Here is a 26,991-nt window from a genome sequence, read left to right on the forward strand (position 1 = left end):
CTGTCATTGCAAAGAGCTCCGACGAATGTCTATCCGAGCCAAGGCGCAGCCGAAGGTGAGGGTTGACAGTCGGAACAAGTTGCAATGACGGTTCCGCACGTGTACTGAACACTATTTTTAATACAGTTGCGAAAAAATTAAGCAATTCAATTAAACTATTTGCTTTTTTATCTGTTCTCTCCACGCAATAAATTCGTTTCGCGTAGATATGTAGCGACTTTTACGTCTCCGGTAAATTGTTTTCCGAAGCATTATGTGCAATTATACTGAGTTCGGGTGGTATTAATTCAAATAAAATATCGTCGGAACTACTCATTTTGTGCAACAAAGAACTCAACTCGCGAAGAACATTTTTTGGAAAATGGCGCCAACCGTAAAAGAATATGAGCATAGATTTTTTTTTCTTTTCTTCACCTATTGTGGGTAGGCAAAGGGAACTACGCCCATACAGCCAATCTTTAAATCTGATATCGAAACAAATTAGTCGCTTCTTTTTAAAATATTTGCGTGAATCATAAAAACTTCTATGATTTTTTTTTAGTAAAACCTTCGTGGTTGGTTATTTCTTTTTAATTGACATTGTTTTGACAGTTGGGAATGATAACGCACTAGCGGTAAAAAAAAAGCACGAGTGTGTTTTTTTTACCGCTAGTTAAATAGCCCTCTTTCCGAACGCTATACGTCCCTGCAATAAAAACTATTTGAGCTACTGTATTAAAAAAATTGTTTCGAAATTTAATCACCTGCTTGCAGGAAATGAAAATTATCAATAGAATAACCACAAAACAACCACATAGTATTTTAATTTGCGAAAATATATTACGCTATTCACACGGTTTGTTTAAACACATGTACTTTTTATCATTAGTTGTTTATTTTTTTTTTTATAGAACAGGGGGCAAACGGGCAGGAGGCTCACCTGATATTAAGTGATACCGCCGCCCATGGACACTCTCAATCCCAGAGGGCTCGCAAGTGCGTTGCCGGCCTTTTAAGAATTGGTACAATTTACAACTTATATTCTGATTCCAAAATCATAAAAGGTTAAAATGAGCCAAGTGTCGCTTCACTATGCCGCATATGAATATGTTTAATTTTTTTTAAGTTTTAGTGATACTGTGTCTAAATTGACTTGGTAAAGCCTTTTCCCTAACAGGTATATAAACCATTCCTTTCCTGCGACTCGTCAAGGATATGAACGAGGAAACGAGGGGTCGTGAATAGGCTGCTTGCATTTATGAAATAATTATAAATTTGTATTTTTGTGTAGATATTATTATTATTATTAATAGTGAGGATACCATTTAAAAGGCACTAATTTTGTATACCATTAAGGTAAGGGATATGAGTAATGCTGGCGTTTTGTCAAGAATTTTTGCATTGTATCATGTCTAAGACGAATGTGGCTACGCGAAAAATTAGGATTATTTAGGCAAATATTTCACACAGATAGTAAGCGCACTTTTCGATAAATTTTTAATGCGCATTTGACAACCCAGGTGCATTGAAAATGATCAAATAAAAGCACGCGCTTGCTTGGAATTAATCATTCCACTTCGTGGTCCGCCAATGTTCAGTGTTTTTATCGAATCATCAATTGCAATGGCTAGTAAGTTAATTTATTTATTTGTACGAATTATATGTTTTATATATTTTGACACCAGGAAAACGTCAATATTACGATCTGATGATACAAAGCAAGGCATTGCATCTTGTGTTTTTACATTCGTGTTCCAACGTAAAAAATATATTACCTATTACCTATTGTCTTTTTTTATGCATTATTTATTGCTTTGTAGTTTTTGTGTTTTGTGTAATTGTATATATATTATTATAAGTGTAGCTTTGGTAACACTTAAAATCAAATAAATCAATGATTTTGTATACATTTCACAGCATAAAGTCGTATCATGTTGCCCGGGCATCTTTCGAAGTTAGTTTAAAGCTACGTATTGTGTAGTGATAGATATAAAGGTGCTACGTCTTCATAACTAAAACAGCAGATTTATTTTTTAATTCAACGCGTATCACAGGCCAAAACGATTCAGATTCAGAGCAGTGAAACAGCTGTGCAAGGAGTTCCATACTAAATATTATTTATACCTATTCATATTTTTATTCATAATCTTTTGTTTGTCATGCTCATGCTATTTTGTATAATATGCGATATAGATATATGATAAGAGTGCTAAAATTGTATCGAATCGTTTCGAAAGATATCCGTAATGCATGTTACTTTTTTAATAAAAAGTACTTAATGCAAGAAAAAGTATTCTAAATCTAAATAAGATAAAACTGAAATAACAGGACATACCGAAATACTCTTCATTTTTTCAGAATCATTTATAGTGTTAAAATATTTTGCCTACAGAATATTTTAATGGATTCTGTTCGCTATCATTATGCTGCATGTGTCACTCAAACACAGAAACGAAAACATATACTTTGTAATGATAAAGTCCTGCTACGAATGAGATAATAATTATATTCACCTTGGGTAGTAATGATCGTTATCTGCTTGCATTTCCTGTGAATTTATCGATATACAAGGGCATAAGAGAAACATTCAGCGTATTTCATTTTATTGAAATAAGTATTAGTAGATACATCATAAAACAGAACCTTTATTGCATTTCCCTTTAAATAAAAATCACTCTATAATAATCTCTATAATAAAATTGTATTTGTTCCAGATCGAGGACCACCAAACCCCATTACTAATGGTATTCAGGCAGCAGTGCTAGAATGGATTAGATCTCTGGACTTGGAAATTATTAGTCTTTTGGTGTCGAGGAGCTGGCCAATGTCAATATTAGATATTAGCGAACCTCGATGGAGACCCACTGAAGTAACAGATACTGACAATGTTATACGATTGGATAGGAGGCAAAGATTGGTCAGATGGGATAGAAGACCACCAAATGAAATATTTTTGGAAGGATTTGTTCCCATTGTGACAAGGGAGGACCCGGATTGGGAAGAGACAGACTTGTATGGTTTTGCAAAAAGTAACCACCCTTCCTTCTTTGTTTCAACTACAAAAACACAAAGAAATAGAAAAAATAATAAAAAGTATGTTTGGACACCTAGAAGTGCCAACCGCGGTATAGTATATCAATACGAAATTTATGCTCCTGGAGGAGTCGATGTCAATGAGTCTTTATTACATGAATCACGTTGGACTACTCAAATGGAGGTTGCATTTCCTGGAGGAATTCAAAATATATATATAAGATCAGCAAGAGAGCTTCGTAATGGAAGAATTCAAAGAATTTGGATAAACCCTAATTTTTTGGACCCACGCGAATTGGAAAACATTACATCTTCTTCGAGAACTCCTAATGTTATATGGAGAAGAAACCACCCTGATGGTGGAAATAAGGACTCTGATGGACGTTTGAAGAGATCAACAAGCTCTGATGATGACTTGATGTATGGTGGTGCAGGTGATGTAGAAGAAGATTCATTTGGGGATGAGGTTAACCCAAAACCATTTCCAGATGGTGAATTTATGATTGAAAGTATAAAGGATAATAACTCCTTTTTGGATTTAACTCAAAATGAATTAGGTGGAATTGTCCACAGCCACGTATATAACGGCGGAGATAACCAAATATGGGTATTTACTTATGATGAAAATAAAAAGGCTTACAAAATAATAAGTAAGCAAAATTCCAGTTTATTGTTAAGTTGGAATAGTAATGCTACGTCTAAAGAAATTATCCTCAGAGGATATACAGAGAGCGGTAGCGACAACCAATGCTGGCGATTTGAACAGACCGACGACTATTATAGACTTAGGAACTTTGTGAACTTAGATATGATTATAACCGCTCAAAATAAGTCTAGTGCATTCGGCGGAAAAGAAGTTATTGTAAAAACTGAAATTTCTACTCCTGACGAAAAAAGCTCTCAGGCATGGAAAATCAATCCAGTCTCTTTTCAGACGATCCCAGATGGTGATTATCATATATTTAATCTTGACGTATCAGACAATGTCATAGACTTTTCTACCCAAAACGATTTCTTGATTCATGGTCAAAACTATATGGACAATGAAAATCAAAAGTGGAAATTTACTTACGATAGTGGTAGTCGAGCTTATAAAATATGTAGTGGTCTAAGATCAAATCTTTTGTTGAGCTGGAATAGTAATGCTGCATCAAAAGAAATGGTTCTTCGAGCAAACACAGAGAGCGGAAGCAAGAATCAATATTGGCGCATCGAGCGCACTGGCGATGAGTCTTACAGACTCAGGAATCTACAAAACTTAAGTTTGATTTTAATGTTAACTGAAAGTAGCAGTCCATACGGTGGATTAAATTTAATAGTACAAAATGATTCGGATATTAATACTAATCTACATTCAAATTGGAATATTAAACCCATCTTTTATCAATACATTCCAGATGGCGAATATCATATATTCAATGATAACTTCCCAAATATAGTTGTTGACTTCACCAATCAAGATGATTCTTTGATACATGGTTACAATTACTTCGGGACCAATAATCAAAAATGGGCATTCATATATGACGAAAATAAACAAGCTTATAAAATAAAGAATGATGCAAGTTTGTTAAGCTGGAATAGCAATGCAAAGCCACAAGAGTTTGTACTTCGAGCGTATACAGAGAGCGGGAGTACGAACCAATATTGGCGCTTAGATCCAGTCAATGACGGATCATACAGGCTCAGAAATCTAATTAGCTTTTACAGATCAATAGCTCTAACTGATGAAGACAGTCCTTATGGAGGTAGAAAACTTATAGTATCAACTGGTACGGAAAACGGCAACACTTGGTATCTCAAAGAAATAGGGAAAGTCGCTGTACCAAATGGGAAGTTTAGAATTGCAACAAAACTGAATTACAAAAAAGTAATTGATTCTAATCAAAATAACGATTTGATTATTTCTGAAAATCTTAATCTCCTCACCAGTGAATGGGAACTTAAATACGATTCAAGTAGAAAAGCATATAATATATATTCTTCAGACGTCAACAACTTAGGATGGATTTATCAAAATAAAGGCTATTTTGTTAAGCTTGGTAATATAGATGGTCCTAACCATGGAGATTGGAGATATTTTTGGACGATTGAATATAGCATGCAAAGTGGCTGCTATTTAATAAGAAGTTTACACGAGCCTTCACATGCAGTGGGTTATTCCGACACTAATGCAGTCATAACTGATACATCGACATACTCTGATAATCAATTGTTTCATTTTATTCCAATTTAATTTTTTGGTGTGTTTTTCAATTATATTTTTTTCCACATGGAATGCATGAGAATGAAAATCTTTTAATTATATAAATCATTACATGTCCTAACAGCGAATAAGCTTTCTATGTATCTTTATGCGTATTATTTTTATTATAACATAATCATTTTAGGCTCAAAGATTTAAAATGAATTATAAATACAATATAGCGCTAATTGATGTCAATAAAACGACATACATTTACAACCTTCTTTTTCTCATCTTAGTTTATAAAATAATTTCATATATTTATATTAAAGCTTTTTTGACCTAATTATTTATAATTTTGGTTTTATTTTTGTCTATTTGTAGCGGGAGAGGGCTGTGGCATCATTGTTTCATTCATGTTACATAATGTTTATTTCATTAGCGTTTGACATGTACAAGGGTGAGGCGGCGGAGAAAATAAAATAAAATTAAATAAAATTAAATTAAATTAAAAACAAACGTAAATCAATTCTTTTGTTTCTAGTGCACTAGGGCAATGGGGCCGTACGCAGTTAGAAGAAAGGCAAGTTGTAATTGTCCTCAGTTATACTAAATAATCAAAAAGAAGTCTTATTTTTGTATTTATAGTAAATATGACTTATGAATAGACTATTATGATATAGAATTCCCAACATATTCGACTTTAGCTTTGTTAAATATTAAGTAGCCCCCGCGCGTATTTAATCATATCTTTCAAAACTATGATATCCAGCCCATGGTTCTACCATCACAGCTACCCACTGAAGTATTTCCAAACCAATTCGACGAAGAAAACATCGTACCAATTTTTAATAGGTCTGCGACGCACTTTCGCAAGTGCCTTCTGGCAATGTGTGTCCATGGGTGGTGGTATCACTTGACATTAACTTGACATCTTGAGAGTCCAGTCGTTTGCCTCCTGTAACTTAAAAAATAAGTCACGACTGAAGGAATGGTTATTTGTTATTTAAATGTATGTTACTGTGTAGTCATAAACTTTGATTTTTGCTACATCTGAAGTCGTATATACTTGTATATTTGTTCCAAAACTTTTTTATGTCCACAGATATAATTAATAAAGGGGAAACGCTGCTAGTATCTTCGGAACCTTGCCTAAAGGGACTCCTTTTAATAATATTTTTTAATAATTAAATTTTAAGGTTAGTTATTAGATATATTTTTATGTATTATGTTATTTCTGTATTAAATATGAATTTTTATGTTACCTATGTGTACATTAAATATAATAATAACATTAATAACATACATGTACGAGATGAGTAATGTTGTTACCGACCTAAATATGGTTTGTCATTTATAAATACATTTCATTATTTTTACAGTTGGTTCTCTTTACATAAAATACGTATTGACATCGTCACAGGTGATGAAAGCTACATATATTTCTACAAATCCGAAACCACAAGACTATCAGGTATTTCCTTTTGAGGATCCGCTAACTAAGGTAAAGAAAGGAAGAGCTGTTTGCCTGTTGTCTTGGAAAAAATTTGACAGCAGCGCCCTCGAAGCCGGATCCTCCTTGACCACGACAATGCAAATTCTTGGACGTTATCTCCAACCGAAACTAGTTAATTTTCGTTTATTTTGTTTTCGACTCGAAATTTATTTCGGAATCTAATCACCAACTTACAGGAAATTAATATTATCATAAATTAAACCACAAAAAAAAAAATCTTTAATTTTTATGTTGATAAATGAACACAAATGTTATTTTTGCACAATTTGATAAAAATAAAATATTAAATCGTCTTTGCAAGTTCTACCTGATGCCAAGAACTATAGAAATGAGACCGTTACAAGACAAAACAATTAACAGATTCAAAACGATAATAAAATCTAGTGAAATAATTCGAATTTCAAATACTTATTTTTTATAATTGGCATCAGATAACATATTTGAAATGATGACTAACGTAATGAAATGCCTTTGTTTCTAGATCTGCATTTTTATTTTTATAAAAATCGTCATCGACAAAAAATTCGCAATTGTACTGTGACTCATAACCATTTTCCGATGTAAACATTATTTTGTCAAATTTTCATTGTTTTATTTAATATCTATCTTAAAGAGGCATCAAAAAATTTCCGTTACGCAGTTCTTATATATTTACTTAGTCAATTAATCATAGCATTTTGTAGTCAAAATATCTAGGGGTCATAACCCCCATAACCGCCATAACCCCCATAACCCCCCCCCCATACATTATTGGTATGGAATGGTTGGTATTGGATTTAGGGCCTGTTTCACAATGTCTGGATAAGTTCCAAATAAGCTATTTGTTACTTATTTGTAGGATAAACAGTATTTTTGCGTTTCACGACTGTCAGATAGCGCTATTTGTCATGAAATGCCAAGTATCTTATTCGGAACTTTTATCTTTCGAATAATTTATGTGTTGCATAGCTGATTGGCACTTTATCCATAAATTGTGTTGTGAAACAGGCCCTTAGTCTTCTAATGACACCCGACTTAGGCTACCTAAATATTAGAATAAAAAAAATGGTTCGATGGTTACTTAATTATTTTAAAATCATGACAGTTCCTAAGATCAGTCTTAAGTATAATATCAGTATTATACTTGTGTATTTGTTTAAATTATTTTCCGTTTTTGGAATTATTAATTTCAAATTTATCCGATAGAACTCTGTAAATGATTAATCAGTTTTGATTATTACTCTATTATAAGATAAAATAAGCATTCAATTATTCGCTTTAGGTATCTGCCCAGAGCGAATCGTAGCAAAGCCTTGATAAATGGATTCAAATAAAAAATATTGTTATACCAATTAATAATTCCTCCTACTATTGATAAGCACACAGTGGCCGTGTAAACTAATCAGCTTTATGATATTAGCTGGATCTTGTTATCAAGTGATAAAAAAAGTTAATTAACCAAATTAAAAATTAAAAATTTTAATTCACCAAAATAAAACCTCATAGCTCATATATAAACATTATCTATATTAGATCTAATTTTAAATACCAAAAAATCGACTTTAATGGTAGATTTTTACTGCATTTAATAATAATAATAAAGTCCGTTTAATTTCCAACCATGATAAAAAAGCATAATATGGAACGTAGATTTTTTACAAATTATACAAAATTTTTATCTCGTTTTCCTAAAATATATCCTAGCATTTTCAGCTTTAGCATTAGCAGCTTTTACCAACTAACTTTACCTATGGGTTTCTATCTCCATTCGCTTTCTGCTTCTACACATACATTTTATTATATATACATTTGTCTCATGACAATTATTATAACAATGTTTACATAAATTGGTTTATATAAATGTTTTTGACCATTTTCCTTTTAGATAGTATGTAAATAAGACATATTATTAATTTGTCCAATATATTTTGATAACAACTAATTTAACCTAAAGCCAGATTTTTAATATATAATTAACATATTATGTTTGAATTCCTAGTCAGTATTTTTAATTCAAATCTTTGTATCTATAAAATAAATGATAGATACACAGTAAGTAGCCGTTAAAACAATCAACATTCCGGTACCTATGACATGTACAGTAGAACTCCAAGCTAGAGCTTGCCGCTGCTGCAGAACCCCTAAGGTCCCAAAGTGTATTTTTAATCCGGGAAAATAAGCATGAAAAACACTGTGTCAAATTGACTCTGGCTTTTCAGTAGTTTTGACGTAATAAAATTAATAATTTGACCTTGTAATTTTTTTTGATGCAAATGTATCACATTTCTACATAAATAAACAGTACTATTAAAAAAAATCATAATTTCAATTAGAAGAGATTCAAATTTCTATTTAAAAGTATTCCTATTCCAATATTCCTCTGTTCTTTGATTTTTGAATCATGATACCATCGAGCGATCCCTTGGAATTTTTTTTATCTAAAATAATTCATTAAAAAGTTAAAATAAAGACTGTTATTATAAAAAATACAGTAATATGCCTTTATTTCGTTTCCTATTCCTAAAACTATTAGTTGCTGTTTGGATTACTATATGCAAACATAAATAATTAAATACTGGCTGCGACTGGCTTCGCGAAAAATAGGATTATTCATGCAAATATTTCACGCAGATAGTAAGCGCACTTTTAAATAATTTTTTTATGTACATTTGGCAACCCAAGTGGACTAAAAATGATCAAATAAAAGCACGCGCTTGCTTTGAATAACTCATTCGACTCCGTGTTACGCCAACCGTTCAGTTGGTTGTACCTTTGTTCAGTGTTTTTAGAATCATCAATTGCAATGTCCAGTAAGTAAATTTATTTATTTATACGAATAATCTTATATATAAAATTCTCGTGTCGCGGTGTTTGTGGTCAAACTCCTCCGAAACGGCTTTCCCGATTCTCATGAAATATTGTGTGTATATTGGGTAGGTCTGAGAATCGGACAATTTCTTTTTTTCATCCCCCTAAATTTTATTTTGTCTTGACTTAGAATAAAAAAATCATTCAATCCCTATTTTTAATTGTTAATTAAAAACTTTAATTTTGTGGCTAATTTTATTTATTTATTTTGTGATGACAATAAAAAAATTAATATCTCCCTCAATTTTCACTCTTACACGATCAACCCCTATTTTTACATCCCGATTTTTATTTTCTTTAATCTATCCACAGATCCGCAATAAGGTTGCAAGAGCAAGCAAATATTATAATTGTAGTAGAATAAAAAATATGTTTCCTAGAAATAAAATACATGGCAAAACAACGTTGGCCGGGTCAGCTAGTATGTTTTATATATTTTGACCCAAGACGACTTGAGTTTTGAACGATAGTGAAAACAAAAATAAATACGTCAACAATACGATCAGTGATTGCATCTTTTGTTTGTATTTTTGTGCTCCATAGTAAAATATATATAATGTTTTATTTTTTATGTAATATTGTTTATTTATTGGTTTTTATCTTTTGTGTTTTGTGTAATCGTGTTAATATTATTATTATAAGTGTAGATTTGGTAATACTTAAAATCAAATAAATAAATGATTTTGAACACATTTCACAACATAAAGTTGTACCATGTTGCCCGGGCACCTTTCGAAGTTAGTTTAGAAGAAAGCTACGTATTGTATAGTGATAGATATATAGGTGCTACATCTTCATAACTAAAACAGCAGATTTATTTTTCAATTCAACGCGTATCTCAGGTCAAAACGATTGAGTGCGATTCAGATTCAGAGCAGTTAAACAGCTGTGCAAGGAGTTCCATACTAAATATAATTTTTATTCATATTTAAATATTCTTTTATTGTATAATAAACAAACTAAAAATATCGAATCGTTTCGAAAGATATTTATTTATTTATTGACTAGCACTTATTGGCAAACATGACATACACGAAGAGATTCTAATATTAAACAAAACAAAACAACTATTTGACAAAACAAAAAGTTATAAAAGAAATCTGTTATGCATGTTACCTTTCTAATAAAAAGTACTTAATGCAAGAAAAAGTATTCTAAATAAGATAACACTGAAATAACAGGACATACAGAAATCATTAACAGTGTTAAAATATTTTGCCTACAGAATATTTTAATGGATTCTGTTCGCTATCATTATGCTGCATGTGTCACTCAACCACAGAAACGAAAACATACACTTTGAAATGATTCGAATTCCTACTACGAATGAGATAATAATTTTATTCACCTTGGGTAGTAATGATCGTTATCCGCTTGAATTTCCTGTAAATTTATCGATATACAACGGCGTAAGAGAAACATTCAGTGTATTTAATTTTATTGAAATAAGTACTAGTAGATACATCATAAAACAGAACCTTTCTTGCATTTATTTCCCTATAAAGAAAAATCAACAACAATACAAATAAATAATAAAAATTCAAATATAACAAACTAACTCTATAATAAAATTGTATTTGTTTCAGATCGAGGACCACCAAACCCCATTACTAATGGTATTCAGGCAGCAGTGCTAGAATGGATTAGATCTCTGGACTTGGAAATTATTAGTCTTTTGGTGTCGAGGAGCTGGCCAATGTCAATATTAGATATTAGCGAACCTCGATGGAGACCCACTGAAGTAACAGATACTGACAATGTTATACGATTGGATAGGAGGCAAAGATTGGTCAGGTGGGATAGAAGACCGCCAAATGAAATATTTTTGGAAGGATTTGTACCCATTGTGACAAGGGAGGACCCGGATTGGGAAGAGACAGACTTGTATGGTTTTGCAAAAAATAACCATCCGTCCGTGTTTGTTTCAACAACAAAAACTCAAAGAAATAAAAAAAAATATGTTTGGACACCTAGAAGTGCCAACCGCGGTATAGTATATCAATACGAAATTTATGCTCCTGGAGGAGTCGATGTCAATGAGTCTTTATTACATGAATCACCTTGGCCTACTCAAATGGAGGTTGCATTTCCTGGAGGAATTCAAAATATATATATAAGATCAGCAAGAGAGCTTCATAATGGAAGAATTCAAAGAATTTGGATAAACCCAAATTTTTTGGACCCACTCGAATTGGAAAACATTGCTTCTTCTTCAAGAACTCCTAATGTTATATGGAGAAGAAACCACCCTGACGGTGGTAATAAGGACTCTGATGGACGTTCGAAGAGATCAACAAGCTCTGATGATGACTTGATGTATGGTGGTGCAGGTGAGGTAGAAGAAGATTCATTTGGTGATGAGGTTAACCCAAAACCATTTCCAGATGGTGAATTTATGATTGAAAGTATAAAGGATAATAACTCCTTTTTGGATTTAACTCAAAATGAATCAGGTGGAATTATCCATAGCCACGTATATAACGGCGGAGATAACCAAATATGGGTATTTACTTATGATGAAAATAAAAAAGCTTACAAAATAATAAGCAAGCAAAATTCCAGTTTATTGTTAAGTTGGAATAGTAATGCTACGTCTAAAGAAATTATCCTCAGAGGATATACAGAGAGCGGTAGCGACAACCAATACTGGCGATTTGAACAGACCGACGACTATTACAGACTTAGGAACTTTGTGAAGTTAGATATGATTATAACTGCTCAAAATAAGTCTAGTGCATTTGGCGGAAAAGAAGTTATTGTAAAAACTGAAATTTCTACTCCTGATGAAAAAAGCTCTCAGGTTTGGAAAATCAATCCAGTCTCTTTTCAGACGATCCCAGATGGTGATTATAATATATTTAATCTTGACGTATCAGACAATGTCGTAGACTTTTCTAACCAAAACGATGTATTGATACATGGTCAAAACTATATGGACAATGAAAATCAAAAGTGGAAATTTACTTACGATAGCGGTAATCGAGCTTATAAAATATGGAGTGGTCGAAGATCAAATCTTTTGTTGAGCTGGAATAGTAATGCTGCATCAAAAGAAATGGTTCTTCGAGCATACACAGAGAGCGGAAGCAAGAACCAATATTGGCGTATCGAGCGGACTGGCGATGAGTCTTATAGACTCAGGAATCTACAAAACTTAAGTTTGATTTTAATGTTAACTGAAAGTAGCAGTCCATACGGTGGATTAAATTTAATAGTTCAAAATGATTCGGATATTAATACTAATCTACATTCAAATTGGAATATTAAACCCATCTTTTATCAATACATTCCAGATGGCGATTATCATATTTTCAATGATAACTTCCTAAATATAGTTGTTGACTTTAGCAATCAAGAGGATTCTTTGATACATGGTCATAATTACTTCGGGAACAATAATCAAAAATGGGCCTTCATATTTGATGAAAATAAACAAGCTTATAAAATAAAGAGCGGTGCACGTTCAGATCTTTTGTTAAGCTGGAATAGCAATGCTGTGCCTCAAGAAGTGGTTCTTCGAGCATATACAGAGAGCGGAAGTACAAACCAATATTGGCGCCTAGATCAAGCCAATGACGGATCATACAGACTCAGAAATCTAATTAGCTTTTACAGATTAATAGCTCTAACCGATGAAGACAGTCCTTATGGAGGTAGAAAACTTATTGTATCAGATGCTACGGAAAACGGCAATACTTGGTATCTCAAAGAAATAGGGAAAGTCGCTGTACCAAATGGGAAGTTTAGAATTGCAACAAAACTGAATTACAAAAAAGTGATTGATTCTAATCAAAATAAGGATTTGATTATTTCTGAAAATCTTAATCTCCTCACCAGTGAATGGGAACTTAAATACGATTCAAGTAGAAAAGCATACAATATATATTCTTCAGACGTCAACAACTTAGGATGGATTTATCAAAATAAAGACTATTTTGTTAAGCTTGGTAATATAGATGGTCCTGACCATGGAGATTGGAGATATTTTTGGACCATTGAATATAGCATGCAAAGTGGCTGCTATTTAATAAGAAGTTTACACGAGCCTTCACATGCAGTGGGTTATTCCGCCAATAATTCAGTCATAACAGATACATCGACATACTCTGATAATCAATTGTTTCATTTTATTCCAATTTAATATTTTGCTGTGTTTTTCAATTATATTTTTTTCCACACGGAATGCTCTACTAACATAGTGAGTTAGTTAATGTATTTTTAAAATAATTATGTATCTTTTAATTATATAAATCATTACATGTCCTAACAGCGAATTAGCTTTCTATGTATCTTCATGCGTATTATTTTTATTATAACAATAATTTTAGGTTCAAAGATTTAAAATGTTATAAATACAATATAGCACTAATATAATATGTCAATAAAGTTCATATATTTACAACTCTCTTTTTCTCTTCCTAGTTTATAAAATTAGTTACAGTGACCTTTCGTCTAAAAAGTTAGTTGAATATCTAAGGTCTAAGGGCCTGTTTCACAATGTTTGGATAAAGTACCAAATAGCTATGCAACACATAAATTATTCGGAAGATAAAAGATCCAAATAAGACACTTCGCGTCTCATGACGAACAGCGCTATCTGACAGTCGTGAAACGCAACAAACTCTAGTTTATCCTACCAATTAGTAATAAATAGCTTCTTTGGGACTTATCCGGACATTGTGAAACAGGCCCTAAATGTCATAAACCGATCATTTCATTACTATGTACACACATACACACTGGTAACAAAACATGTATTATTATTTGTTTGTGGTTCTAAATGCTATTTATATAATTTTGAAGGATTTGCAATGTGAACATTTTATGCTTACACTATTAATTTATGCCCAGGACCTAAATTAAGGATTAATTATTGTTCTAATAAAAAATATATAAGATTTAAATAAAAATAATATTTCATTTGAAAGCTTGAAACCTAAGATTTAAAAAAAACATTTACAAACCTAAGCTTTAAAACAAGTACTAACATGTTCATATGCGCAATTAGGGCGTATGGGACAAATTACTCACTACGTTGCCTGCCAGTTGCGCTACCCTCTACCCCTATAAAACCCCCGTTACCCTTATCATCCCTACCATAGTCCAATGGATGAAGTAGGCATCCAAACGCCACTTCGACAAGGCTAAACACCATCTCAACCCACTGGTGCGTAAAAGCATCAATTACCTACTACCCCTTCCCGACTAAAAAGGCTCGCAGGAGGCCCCGACACTTACTAACGAATTGGGATGATCCAATCACAATAGCAAACGACAAATTAAAAGCCGCCATACCCATTACATAAGCTGTAGAAGAGTAAGTCGATCCGCCAAGAAAATGTTTTCAACTTTATTATTAACTTTCAACTTGTTAATTATAATAAATAGGATTTGTAGTGCGGCTATAATATTATGTTTTAATTGAACCTAACACACGATAAACACACATGTTAGCCTTAAGTCTTGATTTACCAGCAGGGATATTTTATTAATTACACATTTTCTTGTATAGTCCTCGAATTTTGTTTTTATTTATAAATAAACAATAAAATGATTGATGATATTGCTTTGATGTGACGACGTATTTTAAATGTTACTTTGATGTAATAAAGGCATCTTTTTATAAGCCTCCGTGTTCAATAAGGTAATGAGAAATGTATTCACGCAATTCTTTAATATAAGTCAAGTTACGCGGCTTTAAACCTACAAAGCACAGGGATTTCTGATTTAGAATGTGAGAATTGTTTATTAAAAAAAATATTTCAAAGTAGCGCCAGAATATAGTACTAAAATTTACAAGCACTGTGATGCTTATCTACTCTTTTTTCTAGAGCGTTGTGGTCTTCCACTCTCACGCTGCCCGGACGTTTTGGTTTGTGGTTATTCTATACGAATTGTGCTGAAAAAAAAAACAAATAAAAGCATAAATATTCAGTAATTTATTCATTCGTCTGCGTGTTTTTCGTAGTCCGCCTTCTGTGTTTGAATAAAGTCAAAACATTTTGCAATGGCCGGTAAGTATTTATTGTTACACACATTATACACGAAATTATAATTCAATTTATAAGAACAACAAGTACTTTGAGCATTTGCCTAGCAATTTAACCGTTTACTCGACATAAACAAATTAAGTAGGTTTAATTAAATTCTAAGTTAAGAACTTTAATAAGTTAAAGAATCTTTATATTCTTTATCTTATATGTAAGGAGCTATATATTGATGTAAGAGCTATATAAGAGGTTTCGGTTTAACCTATGTTTTTATTGTAAGGAAGTTTTGATTTGAAAGTGCTCTTGTTCAACCCTAGTAAGAATAAAAACTTATTTATTGTTGGGTGCTAAATTCCTACCAGTCTTTAAGTTATTACTCGTAGTTACAAACCGTAAAGTTGATAATATAAGTCAAAAGTATATATGCTTTCAACTTTTTAATTTTTAACTGTAATTTTTTTGTTATGATTGTTATGATTACAAATAAACATATTTAGTTAAAAGGTATCATAATATATATATATCATTATTAAATTTATAAAATAAAGAGTAAAATGTACGTATAAATAAAGAGGTTTTTGTTTCGTTGTTTAGTTAAGCGCGTTAATCTCAGTATGATTCTTTCGTTCGAATTGAAAAAGATTCAATTTTACGAAGGTTTCAAAGATGGCTATATGTGACATTTAGACACCATTTCAATAAAAACTAATTAACACAAATAAAAATATTATTTTGTACTTTAGGTACAAAAATGCACTAGGCATTTTGGAGGTATTTTTTTTTGTTTAAAAGAAATTTATTTAGTTTTAAATAAGAGATTAATTAATGTTTTCAGTATAAATAGTTATAGTATAAATAGTTTTTAGATTAAGCAAAATAAGGTTAAAAAAATGAAGTTTCTTTTAAATTTTAACAGAAAAAATCATTTTAATCGTTACAAATAAAACGTGATTTTTTTTCAGACCGAGGACCACCTAATCTAATCACGAATGGTATTCAGGCAGCAGTGATAGAATGGATTAGATCTCTGGACTTAGAACTTATAAGCTTATTACTGTCAAGGAGCTGGCCAATGTCTATATTAGATAATAGCGAACCTCGATGGAGACCCACTCAAGTAACAGATACTGACAATGTTGTAAGGATGGATAGAAGACAGAGATTGCTTAGATGGGATAGGAGACCGCCAAATGAGATATTTTTAGATGGGTTTGTTCCAATTGTGACAAGAGAGAATCCTGATTGGGAAGAGACGGACTTGTACGGTTTTGCAAAAAATAATCACCCTTCCATCTTTGTATCAACGACAAAAACACAAAGAAACAAAAAAAAGTATGTCTGGACACCGAGAACTGCTAACCGCGGAATAGTTTATCAATACGAAATTTATGCTCCCGGTGGAGTCGATGTTAACGAATCTTTATTGCATGAATCGCCATGGCCAAATCAAATGGAGGTTGCATTTCCTGGAGGAATACAAAACATATACATAAGATCAGCAAGAGAACTCCACGACGGTCGTATACAAAGGATTTGGATAAACCCAAACTTTTTGGATCCAAACGATTTGGAACCTATTGCTTCTTCTTCAAGAACACCTAATGTGATATGGAGTATGAACCACCCTGATGGTGGTCATAAAGACTCTGATGCACGTTCCAAAAGATCAGCAGGCTTTGAAGATGACATGATGTACGGTGGAGCAGGTGATCTGCAAGAAGATACGTTTGGTGATGAGAATTATAACCCCAAACCATTTCCAGATGGTGAATTCATGTTTGAAAGCGTAAAAGATAATAACTTCTTTTTAGATTTGGCTCAGAAATCAGAAGGTGGAATCATCCATAACCACGTATATAACGGTGGGGATAACCAAGTCTGGGTACTTCACTATGATGAAAACAAAAAGGCTTACAAAATAAGGAGTAAACAAATTCTTCATCTATATTTGAGTTGGAATAGTAATGCTGAGTCTAAAGAAACGTGTCTCCGAGGATATTCAAATAGCGGTAGCGACAACCAATACTGGCGAATTGAACAAACCGAAGGCTATAATAGGTTTACGAATCTGGAAAGTTTAAATATGATCATAACTGCTCAAAATAAATATAGTGCATTTGGTGGCAAAGGAATCATTGTGTGCACTGAAATTTTGAATGCAAAGAACTTTCAGCAATGGAAAATTAATCCTGTCTCGTTTCAAACAATCGCAGATGGGGCTTATAATATATTTAATTGCAGCCTTTCAGATAAAGTGGTTGACTATAGTAATCAAGGAGATTTTTTGATTCATGGTAATATATTTTTGGACAATGATAATCAAAAATGGAGCTTTAACTACGATAGTAGTAAGCAAGCTTATAAAATATGGAGTGGTCGAAGATCTAATCTTTTGTTGAGCTGGAATAGTAATGCTACCTCAAAAGAAATGCTCCTCAGAGGATATACAGAAAGCGGGAGCAAGAATCAATATTGGCGTATCCAACGAATCGATGATGAGTGTTATAGACTTAGAAATCTGGAGAATTCAAGTTTAATTTTAATGTTAAGTAATGAAACGAGTTCATATGGTGGATTAAATTTAATAGTTCATAATGATTCCGAAAATTATGATAATTTGTGTCCAAATTGGAAAATTAAACCCATCTTTCATCAGTATATTCCAGATGGCGATTATCATGTATTCAATGAAAACTTTCCAAATATAGTTGTTGACTTCACCAATCAAGAGGATTCTTTGATACATGGTCACAATTACTTCGGGAACAATAATCAAAAATGGGCTTTCGTATATGATGAAAATAAACAAGCTTATAAAATAAAAAACGGTGCTCGTTCAGATCTTCTGTTAAGCTGGAATAGCAATGCTGTGCCTCAAGAAGTGGTTCTTCGAGCATATACAGAGAGCGGAAGTACGAACCAATATTGGCGTCTTGAAAAGGCTAATAACGGCTGTTATAGACTTATTAATCTAATCCAATTTGATAAGCTAATAGCGTTGACTAATAATGCTAGTCCCTATGGAGGCAAAGAACTTATAGTATCTGGTAATAAGGAAAGCGGTAACACTTGGTATTTGAAAAAAATAGGGGGTATTACTGTACCAAATGGGATGTTTAGAATTACAACGAAAAATAATTATAGAAAAGTAATTGATTATAATGGAGATAATAATTTGATTATCACTGATAATTTAAATCTTGTAAGTAGCGAATGGATACTTCGATACAATTCAAGTAAAAACGCATACAATATATATTCTGCATATATCAATAACTTTGGATGGATTTATCAAAATAAAAACTTTTTTGTTAAGCTGGGTAACATAGATGGACCTGATCGTGGCGATTGGAGATTTTTATGGATGATCGAATATAGCATTCATCATGGTTGCTATATGATTAGAAGTCTACACGATCCTTCTCATGCAGTGGGTTTTTCTGATAATAATCCAGTCGTAACTGATACATCGACTTACTCCGATAATCAATTGTTTCATTTTATTGCGTTATAATAACAGAAAATAACGCAACAAAATTATTTCATATGAAGAGATAAAAATAATCTATCGTAATTATTTCGTAAAATATTAAATACGTTCATAAATATTAAATAATAAAATTAAAAATGTAGCTACTTATTACTAACGAATAACTTCCTGGGATTTTTCAATATCATTATATTTAAAATATTTTATAATGTAAAAACATTATTATTTACCAATTATAGTTATGTATGCATTAATCTCTAAATTGACCAGCAGAAGCATTCACAGACTTGGTTTAAACACAGTTCAGTCAAACACAACTGCTGTAAGATTTTATACAAATAAAATTAATCTGTAGCTTTAATTTGTGTCAATAAACTATATTATTATTATTTTCTCTGGGTTTTAATAAAAATCGAAATAGTAGTAGGCTCATTCTTTGTGCATGTGCATACAAGACATAATATAGATTTATATCGCGAGCAAGTAGAAGTATAGCTATGTATTAGAAAATATATTCAGTGAGATGATACGTTGCTAAGTTATAATATGGAAGTCACGGGCAAAGCGAGTAATAATTGAGTACCCATGAATAAGTTTGGTTTTGTAGTTTTTTGTAGTTATCCTTATGTATAGTATACTGTCCCCCACTAAACTTAACAATACAAATGACTCTTATTTGTATTAGCATTATAATTAAGACTTGATTAAGACTTGATTGATTGATTGGGTTGTTTATACAATGAAGCTGCTATTTTGTGTTAAATATGGAAGTTACTAGTGCTTATTAACTACTGGCCGTTTTAAGAATAAAGATTCTTACTAACGTATATGTTTTTTACATTTATCATTATACTTAAGTTTAACATTATTTATTAAACATTAAAAACACAAATTTCCTTGTCTTCTTAAAATATCAGCACTCAGAAATTTCAAATAGTGTAACAATATATAAAAGTAAGTCGACATGGCGAATAAATCATGGCACGAAAAACAGGTTTGCGAAAACAGCTGATTAACGACGTGAGCGCTTACATCACGCAGTCCATCGGGCTTGATTGGATTTGTTAGCTTATATTTTTCGTCCTTCGACTTAAGAACCAAAAAAGCATTAAAAAATAAATGAATAAGACAGCAATAGAATGTAATAAGTCAATAATTAACAAGAATTCGCATACATTCCCAAAACCCTCGTCTCAACGTAGTTTTGTGCAACGGAGATAAATTTGACTACAGTAAGTATTTTATTAATAAATCGTGAAATATGCAATAAATATTCTACGAGCGGCTTGATCCTTTGGCGTTGCGTAGAGATGTTGGGTCACTTTGCATCTTCTACCGCATTTATCATGAAGAGAGGTCAGAGAAGTTGTTCTCATTAATACCTGCAGCTGAGTTTCATCATCGGATGTCGAGGCAGAATACGAAATTCTACCCGTACCACCTCGACGGCGGCCGGCGTTCCACAACTGCGCGTTTTTCAAGGCAGCTTTTGCCGCGCACCACCACTTTGTGGTACCAGCAGCCCACTGAAGTATTTCCTAACCAATTTGACTTAGGGTCCTTCAAGAAAAGAGCGTACCAATTCTTAAAAGGCCGGCAACGCACTCGCGAGCCCTCTGGCACTGAGAGTGTCCATGGGCGGTGGTATCACTTAAAATCAGGTGAGCCTCCAGCCCGTTTTCCCCCTGTTCTATTAAAAAAAACTACCATAGCATACTTTTTCAATATGGATTAATTAGGAAACAATAAAATCATATCTTCAATCATGCATAAACAACAATAGTGGTTGACTTGAAGAGATCGGCCGCCAGTTGTACTTTTTTAATTCAATTATGTCAACTGTATTATATTTCTGTACATGCGACGATGTGTTAGTAAATAAATAAATAACATATTTCATCTACTCTACTGCTCTCAAGCAAGTACAAGTTTCTTTCCAGCGAAGAGCAGCGACATGACAATTGTTAATAACAGTTTTATGAAAATATCAGCAAATCAAACTGATGCTGGCTTGATTCAAGATCTGGCTTTTATTGTGTATTTCTAGTGTTGGAAATATAAAATTTACATTTAGATAGCATTAAAACCCAACGATATTTTTTTTCATATACATATTTATTATTTTTTAATTTGCATGCAAATGGCTCAATAGACTTTCATAATAATATTAACTCCTTTTTTACAAATTACCGCAGCTAATTTACTTGTTAAAAAGTTACCTGGCTAAAAATAAATGAATAAAGGCGAGCATCCGAATACAGTCATTCGATTACGTGGCTGCCGGAGCATTCACTTGATACGTTTACTGTGCTTTGTAAAGTGTTATACAATTTATTGCAATGGCTGGTGAGTGGATATAGATATCATTTTTAACACGCTTAAGTGAAATGATAACTTACAATACAATTACAAGAACTGTTCTGATCTGTATTATCTGACTTGTAACTGTCTGACTGTATTGTCTGGCTTTGAAAACTAAAGAAATTTGTAGTCACGCCAATAAACTCTTGCAAACCTTATATTTACATAAACACATAAGCAATGTGCTCTTCAAATAATTCCAGAAATCGTTTGTTCTCGTTCGTACTATTATTTATTAGTAATTTTTTGCTTTAATATCTACGGCAGGTTACATGATAACATAAACATACTTGTTTACTTTGTTAAAACGTAGTCGTGATTCAATCTAACCATAATCTTCTCAATGCATACAGTATGTTTCACCATGCCTATTTGTTGGTTTAAATGTATAATTCTTCATAATAATAAAACCTTTGATTTGAGAACTGGCAGTAACTGTAAATTTAAAGTTTAATTAAATCATTTCGATTTTTGATTAAGAATTATTATGTAAATAGTTCATAAACTTATTGATTGGTAATGGTTTTAAACTACTTATCTACTATTTAAATGTGTGTACACAGCACGATGTATAATGGTTTATGTTTTATTATTGGAACCTCCTTGTAACGTCAAATTTTTTGTTCCTACCATCTTTATTAAGTTAAGTAATGTTACTTTAAAGTTTAAACCTAAAAAAATGATTTATTTTTAAACAATTTTTATGGGATTGTCTTTCATTCGGTATTTCATTTCTAATCAATGAATTTATGTCAATGTGAAATAAAGCAACAATCATAATTGTTGCATATGTTGCTAAATACATATATTTAGCATGGTTATTTTTTTAAATATAGCAACTTAATAAGGATTACTATTTAAAATAATAATAGCAGTCATAAATAATGAATTATTCATTGGTATTTTAAATGGAAGAGTAAGTATATTTATACGGCTAATAGTTTGATTTTAATCAATCAATAAAATAAATGTAATACATTATTTATATTGTATATAAAAGAAATATAGTATATACATGTTTAAAAAAAAATAATAAGCTTATCAGTTATCGAGACCGTTGGTGTACTTGTCATATTAAATATCTTATACGTGATGCATTGCTATATAAATACAACACAGATGACAAAAATAAGTTAATTATTGATGAATGGGTTGTTTTAAGATTGTAATATTAAAGTTATTAAGCAATCTTTTCTTAAATTTCCATCAATAAAAAATACACCCAATTTTATAATAATCATGTCAAAAGTATTTAATGGTGTAAATCAATTATTAATAAACAAAACATTAATCCATATTTTGTCTCTTAAATCTATATACGGAAAAAATATTCTCTAAAAAAGTTCTATAATGATTTTGTATAAGTTAAAATTGCTATTATTATACACAACATAAACAATTCTATCTAAATCGGTTAGTTTGTAATTATGTTATTGTTTTATAAGAGTCAGAGTTAATCGGCCTTGGGAGTAAACTATCGCCGAACTTAAACAAGCGACCGCGGATATCAATAAAAAATAATATTTCTCAGAATAGCATAAAAAGATACGACGCACATATTTGAGGACTAATTTCAGATTACATACTCGTAATTCTTTTTTACATACTCGTAATTCTAACAATATTCTAATCATAACATTTGGCAATTGATTAACTATGATTGCTCTATAATATATCTGCGTCAGTAATGCCGATTCTCCTGACTTATATCAGCCTTAGCTTTTATAATTTTTAACCTACATGTGAATGATATTAAAGTTAGTGAATGTAAAAAATAAAACAGAGCGTTTTCCTAAAAGATGGTAAAAGATGTCATTTTTATCTTTTAGTTTAGTTTAATTAAGCTCGATGTAAATTTACTTGAAATAAAAGAATAATTTCTGCTAATGTTTCAGAAATGATTTTAAACAAACAAAATTTTTATAACAAAAACTACATCTGTTACAGATCGAGGACCACCTAACCCAATCACTAATGGTATTCAGGCAGCAGTGCTAGAATGGATTGGATCTTTGGACTTGGAACTGATAAGCTTGTTACTGTCAAGGAGCTGGCCAATGTCAATATTAGATATTAGCGAACCTCGATGGAGACCCATTGAAGTGACAGATACTGACAATGTTGTTAGGATAGATAGGAGGCAAAGATTGCTTAGATGGGACAGAAGACCGCCAAATGAGATATTTTTAGAAGGTTTTGTTCCAATTGTAACTAGAGAGAATCCTGATTGGGAGGAGACCGATTTGTATGGTTTTGCGAAAAATAATCACCCTTCCATCTTTGTGTCAACAACAAAAACACAAAGAAACAAAAAAAAGTATGTCTGGACACCGAGAACTGCTAACCGCGGAATAGTTTATCAATACGAAATTTATGCCCCTGGAGGAGTAGATGTCAATGAGTCTTTATTACAGGAATCACCATGGCCTAATCAAATGGAGGTTGCGTTTCCAGGAGGAATACAAAATATATATATAAGATCAGCTAGAGAACTCCACGACGGTCGTATACAAAGGATTTGGATAAACCCAAATTTTTTAGATCCCAACGAATTGGAGCCCATTGCATCGTCTTCAAGAACACCGAACGTTATCTGGAGAATGAACCACCCTGATGGTGGCCACAAAGATTCTGATGGCCGTTCTAAGAGATCAGCAAGCTCAGATGATGACTTAATGTATGGTGGTGCAGGTGATGTAGAAGAAGATACTTACGGTGATGAGATTAACTCAAAACCTTTTCCAAGTGGTGAATTTACTATTGAAAGTATCAAAGACAGTAACTTCTTTTTGGATTTGACTGATAATGTTTCAGGTGCAATTGTTCACAATCACATATATAATGGTGGGGAAAATCAAATATGGGTATTTGCTTATGATGAAGATAAAAAGGCTTATAAAATAAAGAGTAAACAAAATTCTAGTCTATTCTTGAGCTGGAACAGTAGTGATACATCTAAAGAAATTGTTCTGCGAGGGTACACAGATAGTGGTAATAAAGATCAATACTGGCGAATTGAACAGATCGATGAATACTACAGATTTAAAAATCTTCAAAATTTAAACATGATTATAACAGCTCGGAATGAATCAAGTGATTATGGTGGAAAAGTGCTTACTGTGCAAACTGAAGCTGGTGATGAAAAAAACTCTCAGGAATGGAAAATTAAACCTATGTCTTATCAGCCGATCGCAAATGGCGATTATTATATATTCAATCGCGATCTGTTAGATAAAGTTGTTGATTTCAGTAATCAAGACGATTCCTTGGTTCATGGTCACAGGTTTTTGGACAATGACAATGAAAAGTGGAGTTTCACTTACGATAGCGACCAGCAAGCTTATAAAATAAGGAGTGGTCGAAAATCAAATCTTTTCTTGAGCTGGAATGCTTCCTCAAAAGAAATGGTTCTTCGAGCATATACAGAAAGCGGTAATAAGGACCAGTATTGGCGCATTGAACGTACCGCTGATGAGTCTTATAGATTTAGGAATCTGGAGAATTTAAGTTTGATTTTGATGCTAAGCAAAGAAGACAGTCCATATGGTGGATTAAATCTAGTAGTACACGATTCTAACGATGAAAGTAATTTATTTTCATACTGGAAAATCAAACCCATCTTTTATCAATACATTCCAGACGGCAATTATCATATATTCAATCATAACTTCCCAAATACACTGATTGATTTTACTAATCAAGAGGGTGCTTTGGTTCATGGTCATAATTATTTCGGGAATAATAACCAAAAGTGGTCATTTGTGTTTGATGATAATAAACAGGCCTATAAAATAAAGAGCGGTAAAAGTTCAGATCTTTTTTTAACTTGGAATAGCAATGCTGAGCCCCAAGAAGTGGTTCTTCGAGCATATACAGAGAGTGGGAGTACAAACCAATATTGGCGACTCGAACGGACCGATAACGGATCATACAGACTCAAGAATCTAAATAACTTTGAGAAGCTAATAGCTTTAACGAAGAACGATAGTCCCTATGGAGGCATGGAACTTCTTGTGTCTAGTTCTGAGGAAAGTGGAAACACGTGGTATTTGAAAAGAATTGGGGAGGTAACTTTGCCTAATGGTAAGTTTAGAATTGGAACAAAATCGAATTATAAAAAGGTAATTGATTATAATCGAGAATATAATTTGATCGTTATGGATAATGTAAATCTTGTTACTAGCGAATGGGAACTTAAATACGATTCAAGTAGAAAAGCATATAATATATATTCTGCAGATATCAATAACTTAGGATGGATTTATCAAAATAAAAACTTTTTTGTTAAGTTGGGTAACTTAGATGGCCCTGATCATGGAGATTGGAGATATTTTTGGACAATAGAATATAGCATGCAAAGTGGCTGCTATTTAATAAGAAGTTTACACGAGCCTTCTTATGCAGTGGGTTATTCCGACACTAATGCAGTCATAACTGATACATCGACATACTCTGATAATCAATTGTTCCATTTCATACCAATTTAAGATTTTTAATATTAAAGTTAACATTAGGTTAGGTTCAGAATAACTTTATTTCTCGTAAGAATTGCATACATAATTCACTTACTGAGAAACAATATAAACTAAGATTAATAATTATTAGAGCGCACAGATGTAGGTACGTATATAAAATTACAAAACAAAACAGCAACAAAAATGTGGGTAGACATAATAAACTGGATCGGTGCGATAATAAATTTAGCGGTGTATATCTAATCTACATAATGTGTGCTATTTTATATATACGTGTTATATATACGTCTTAAGTTAATCTTTCGTGTGTGTTGTGTTGTTACAAATGTTACATTGGAATAAATATTATAATACTGCCTTGTACTTACCTAAGGGCAGCCTTTACCTAAGTCTGGGATAATCTTCTTAATTTTCTTAAGAACCACTTATATTACCGATTACCTACATAATCGTATAACTCTGTAAATATTGTAGTTATTAGTCTATAATGAGTTTTGTGTTTTATTGTATTCATAATACCTTTTATTGAATGAACTGTACCATGTTTACTTATGCTTATGTTTTATCAATGTAGTTGTAAATGTAGAAAATGATTCCCTATTTATATCATAGCTCTATTCATCAGTTGCAGTACTAGCAAGCCCTAAGATTTTAAATTAATTTTAAACAAATTGTAACTAAAACTGTTTCAATAAATACTACTCAATTATTTCAGGACTAGTAATGTTGATGTTCTCAGATAATTATAATAATAATCATTTCCATCAAACGAGCTTTGCAGTGGAAACGGTGACTTACCTGACGTAGTCATTAAATTCCACAAGGTGGCGCTGATTTAAAATTTATTTGCTAAAATTATGTTATTAATTTTACTTGGTTATAACAGTTTTTAAGTTGATATTCGCATCAAATCACTTAATTTGGTATTAAAAAGAAAAATTACTTTTACTTTTATGACCCAAGCGTAGTATTGTTCATATTATAACAATTAATGAAAAGTTAAAATTTTAACCGATTATAACTAGCGACATCATCTTCTACTAAAATCAATGTTTAGAAATTATTTAAAGTTTTTATGTACTTTCAGTTCTTCTATTTTAGTGATCTCTCGTTGT

At 32.0% G+C, this 26,991-nt stretch overlaps 4 protein-coding genes across 4 annotated transcripts; all 4 read left to right on the top strand.

Moving 5' to 3' along the window:
- The first annotated feature begins 1,494 nt into the window (after positions 1 to 1,494).
- Positions 1,495 to 5,473, top strand: LOC111002383 (pierisin-like). Its single transcript, XM_022272538.2, has 2 exons — positions 1,495 to 1,609; positions 2,694 to 5,473. The coding sequence occupies exons 1-2, from the start codon at positions 1,570 to 1,572 to the stop codon at positions 5,246 to 5,248; spliced, it is 2,595 nt and encodes an 864-aa protein (XP_022128230.2). The 5' UTR covers positions 1,495 to 1,569; the 3' UTR covers positions 5,249 to 5,473.
- Positions 5,474 to 9,355: 3,882 nt separating this feature from the next.
- LOC111002384 (pierisin-like) lies at positions 9,356 to 13,851 on the top strand. The gene is made up of 2 exons (XM_022272540.2): positions 9,356 to 9,502; positions 11,147 to 13,851. The coding sequence occupies exons 1-2, from the start codon at positions 9,496 to 9,498 to the stop codon at positions 13,699 to 13,701; spliced, it is 2,562 nt and encodes an 853-aa protein (XP_022128232.2). The 5' UTR covers positions 9,356 to 9,495; the 3' UTR covers positions 13,702 to 13,851.
- A 1,662-nt stretch (positions 13,852 to 15,513) lies between these two features.
- LOC111002386 (pierisin-like) lies at positions 15,514 to 19,832 on the top strand. Its single transcript, XM_022272543.2, has 2 exons — positions 15,514 to 15,574; positions 16,513 to 19,832. Exons 1-2 carry the CDS (start codon positions 15,568 to 15,570, stop codon positions 19,062 to 19,064), a joined length of 2,559 nt encoding a protein of 852 aa, XP_022128235.2. The 5' UTR covers positions 15,514 to 15,567; the 3' UTR covers positions 19,065 to 19,832.
- Positions 19,833 to 21,299: 1,467 nt separating this feature from the next.
- On the top strand, positions 21,300 to 25,988 carry LOC111002385 (pierisin-like). The gene is made up of 2 exons (XM_022272542.2): positions 21,300 to 21,386; positions 23,349 to 25,988. Exons 1-2 carry the CDS (start codon positions 21,380 to 21,382, stop codon positions 25,886 to 25,888), a joined length of 2,547 nt encoding a protein of 848 aa, XP_022128234.2. The 5' UTR covers positions 21,300 to 21,379; the 3' UTR covers positions 25,889 to 25,988.
- The last annotated feature ends 1,003 nt before the right edge of the window (positions 25,989 to 26,991 follow it).

The sequence above is a fragment of the Pieris rapae genome, chromosome 5, assembly GCF_905147795.1.
Source record: "Pieris rapae chromosome 5, ilPieRapa1.1, whole genome shotgun sequence".
Taxonomy (NCBI): domain Eukaryota; kingdom Metazoa; phylum Arthropoda; class Insecta; order Lepidoptera; family Pieridae; genus Pieris; species Pieris rapae.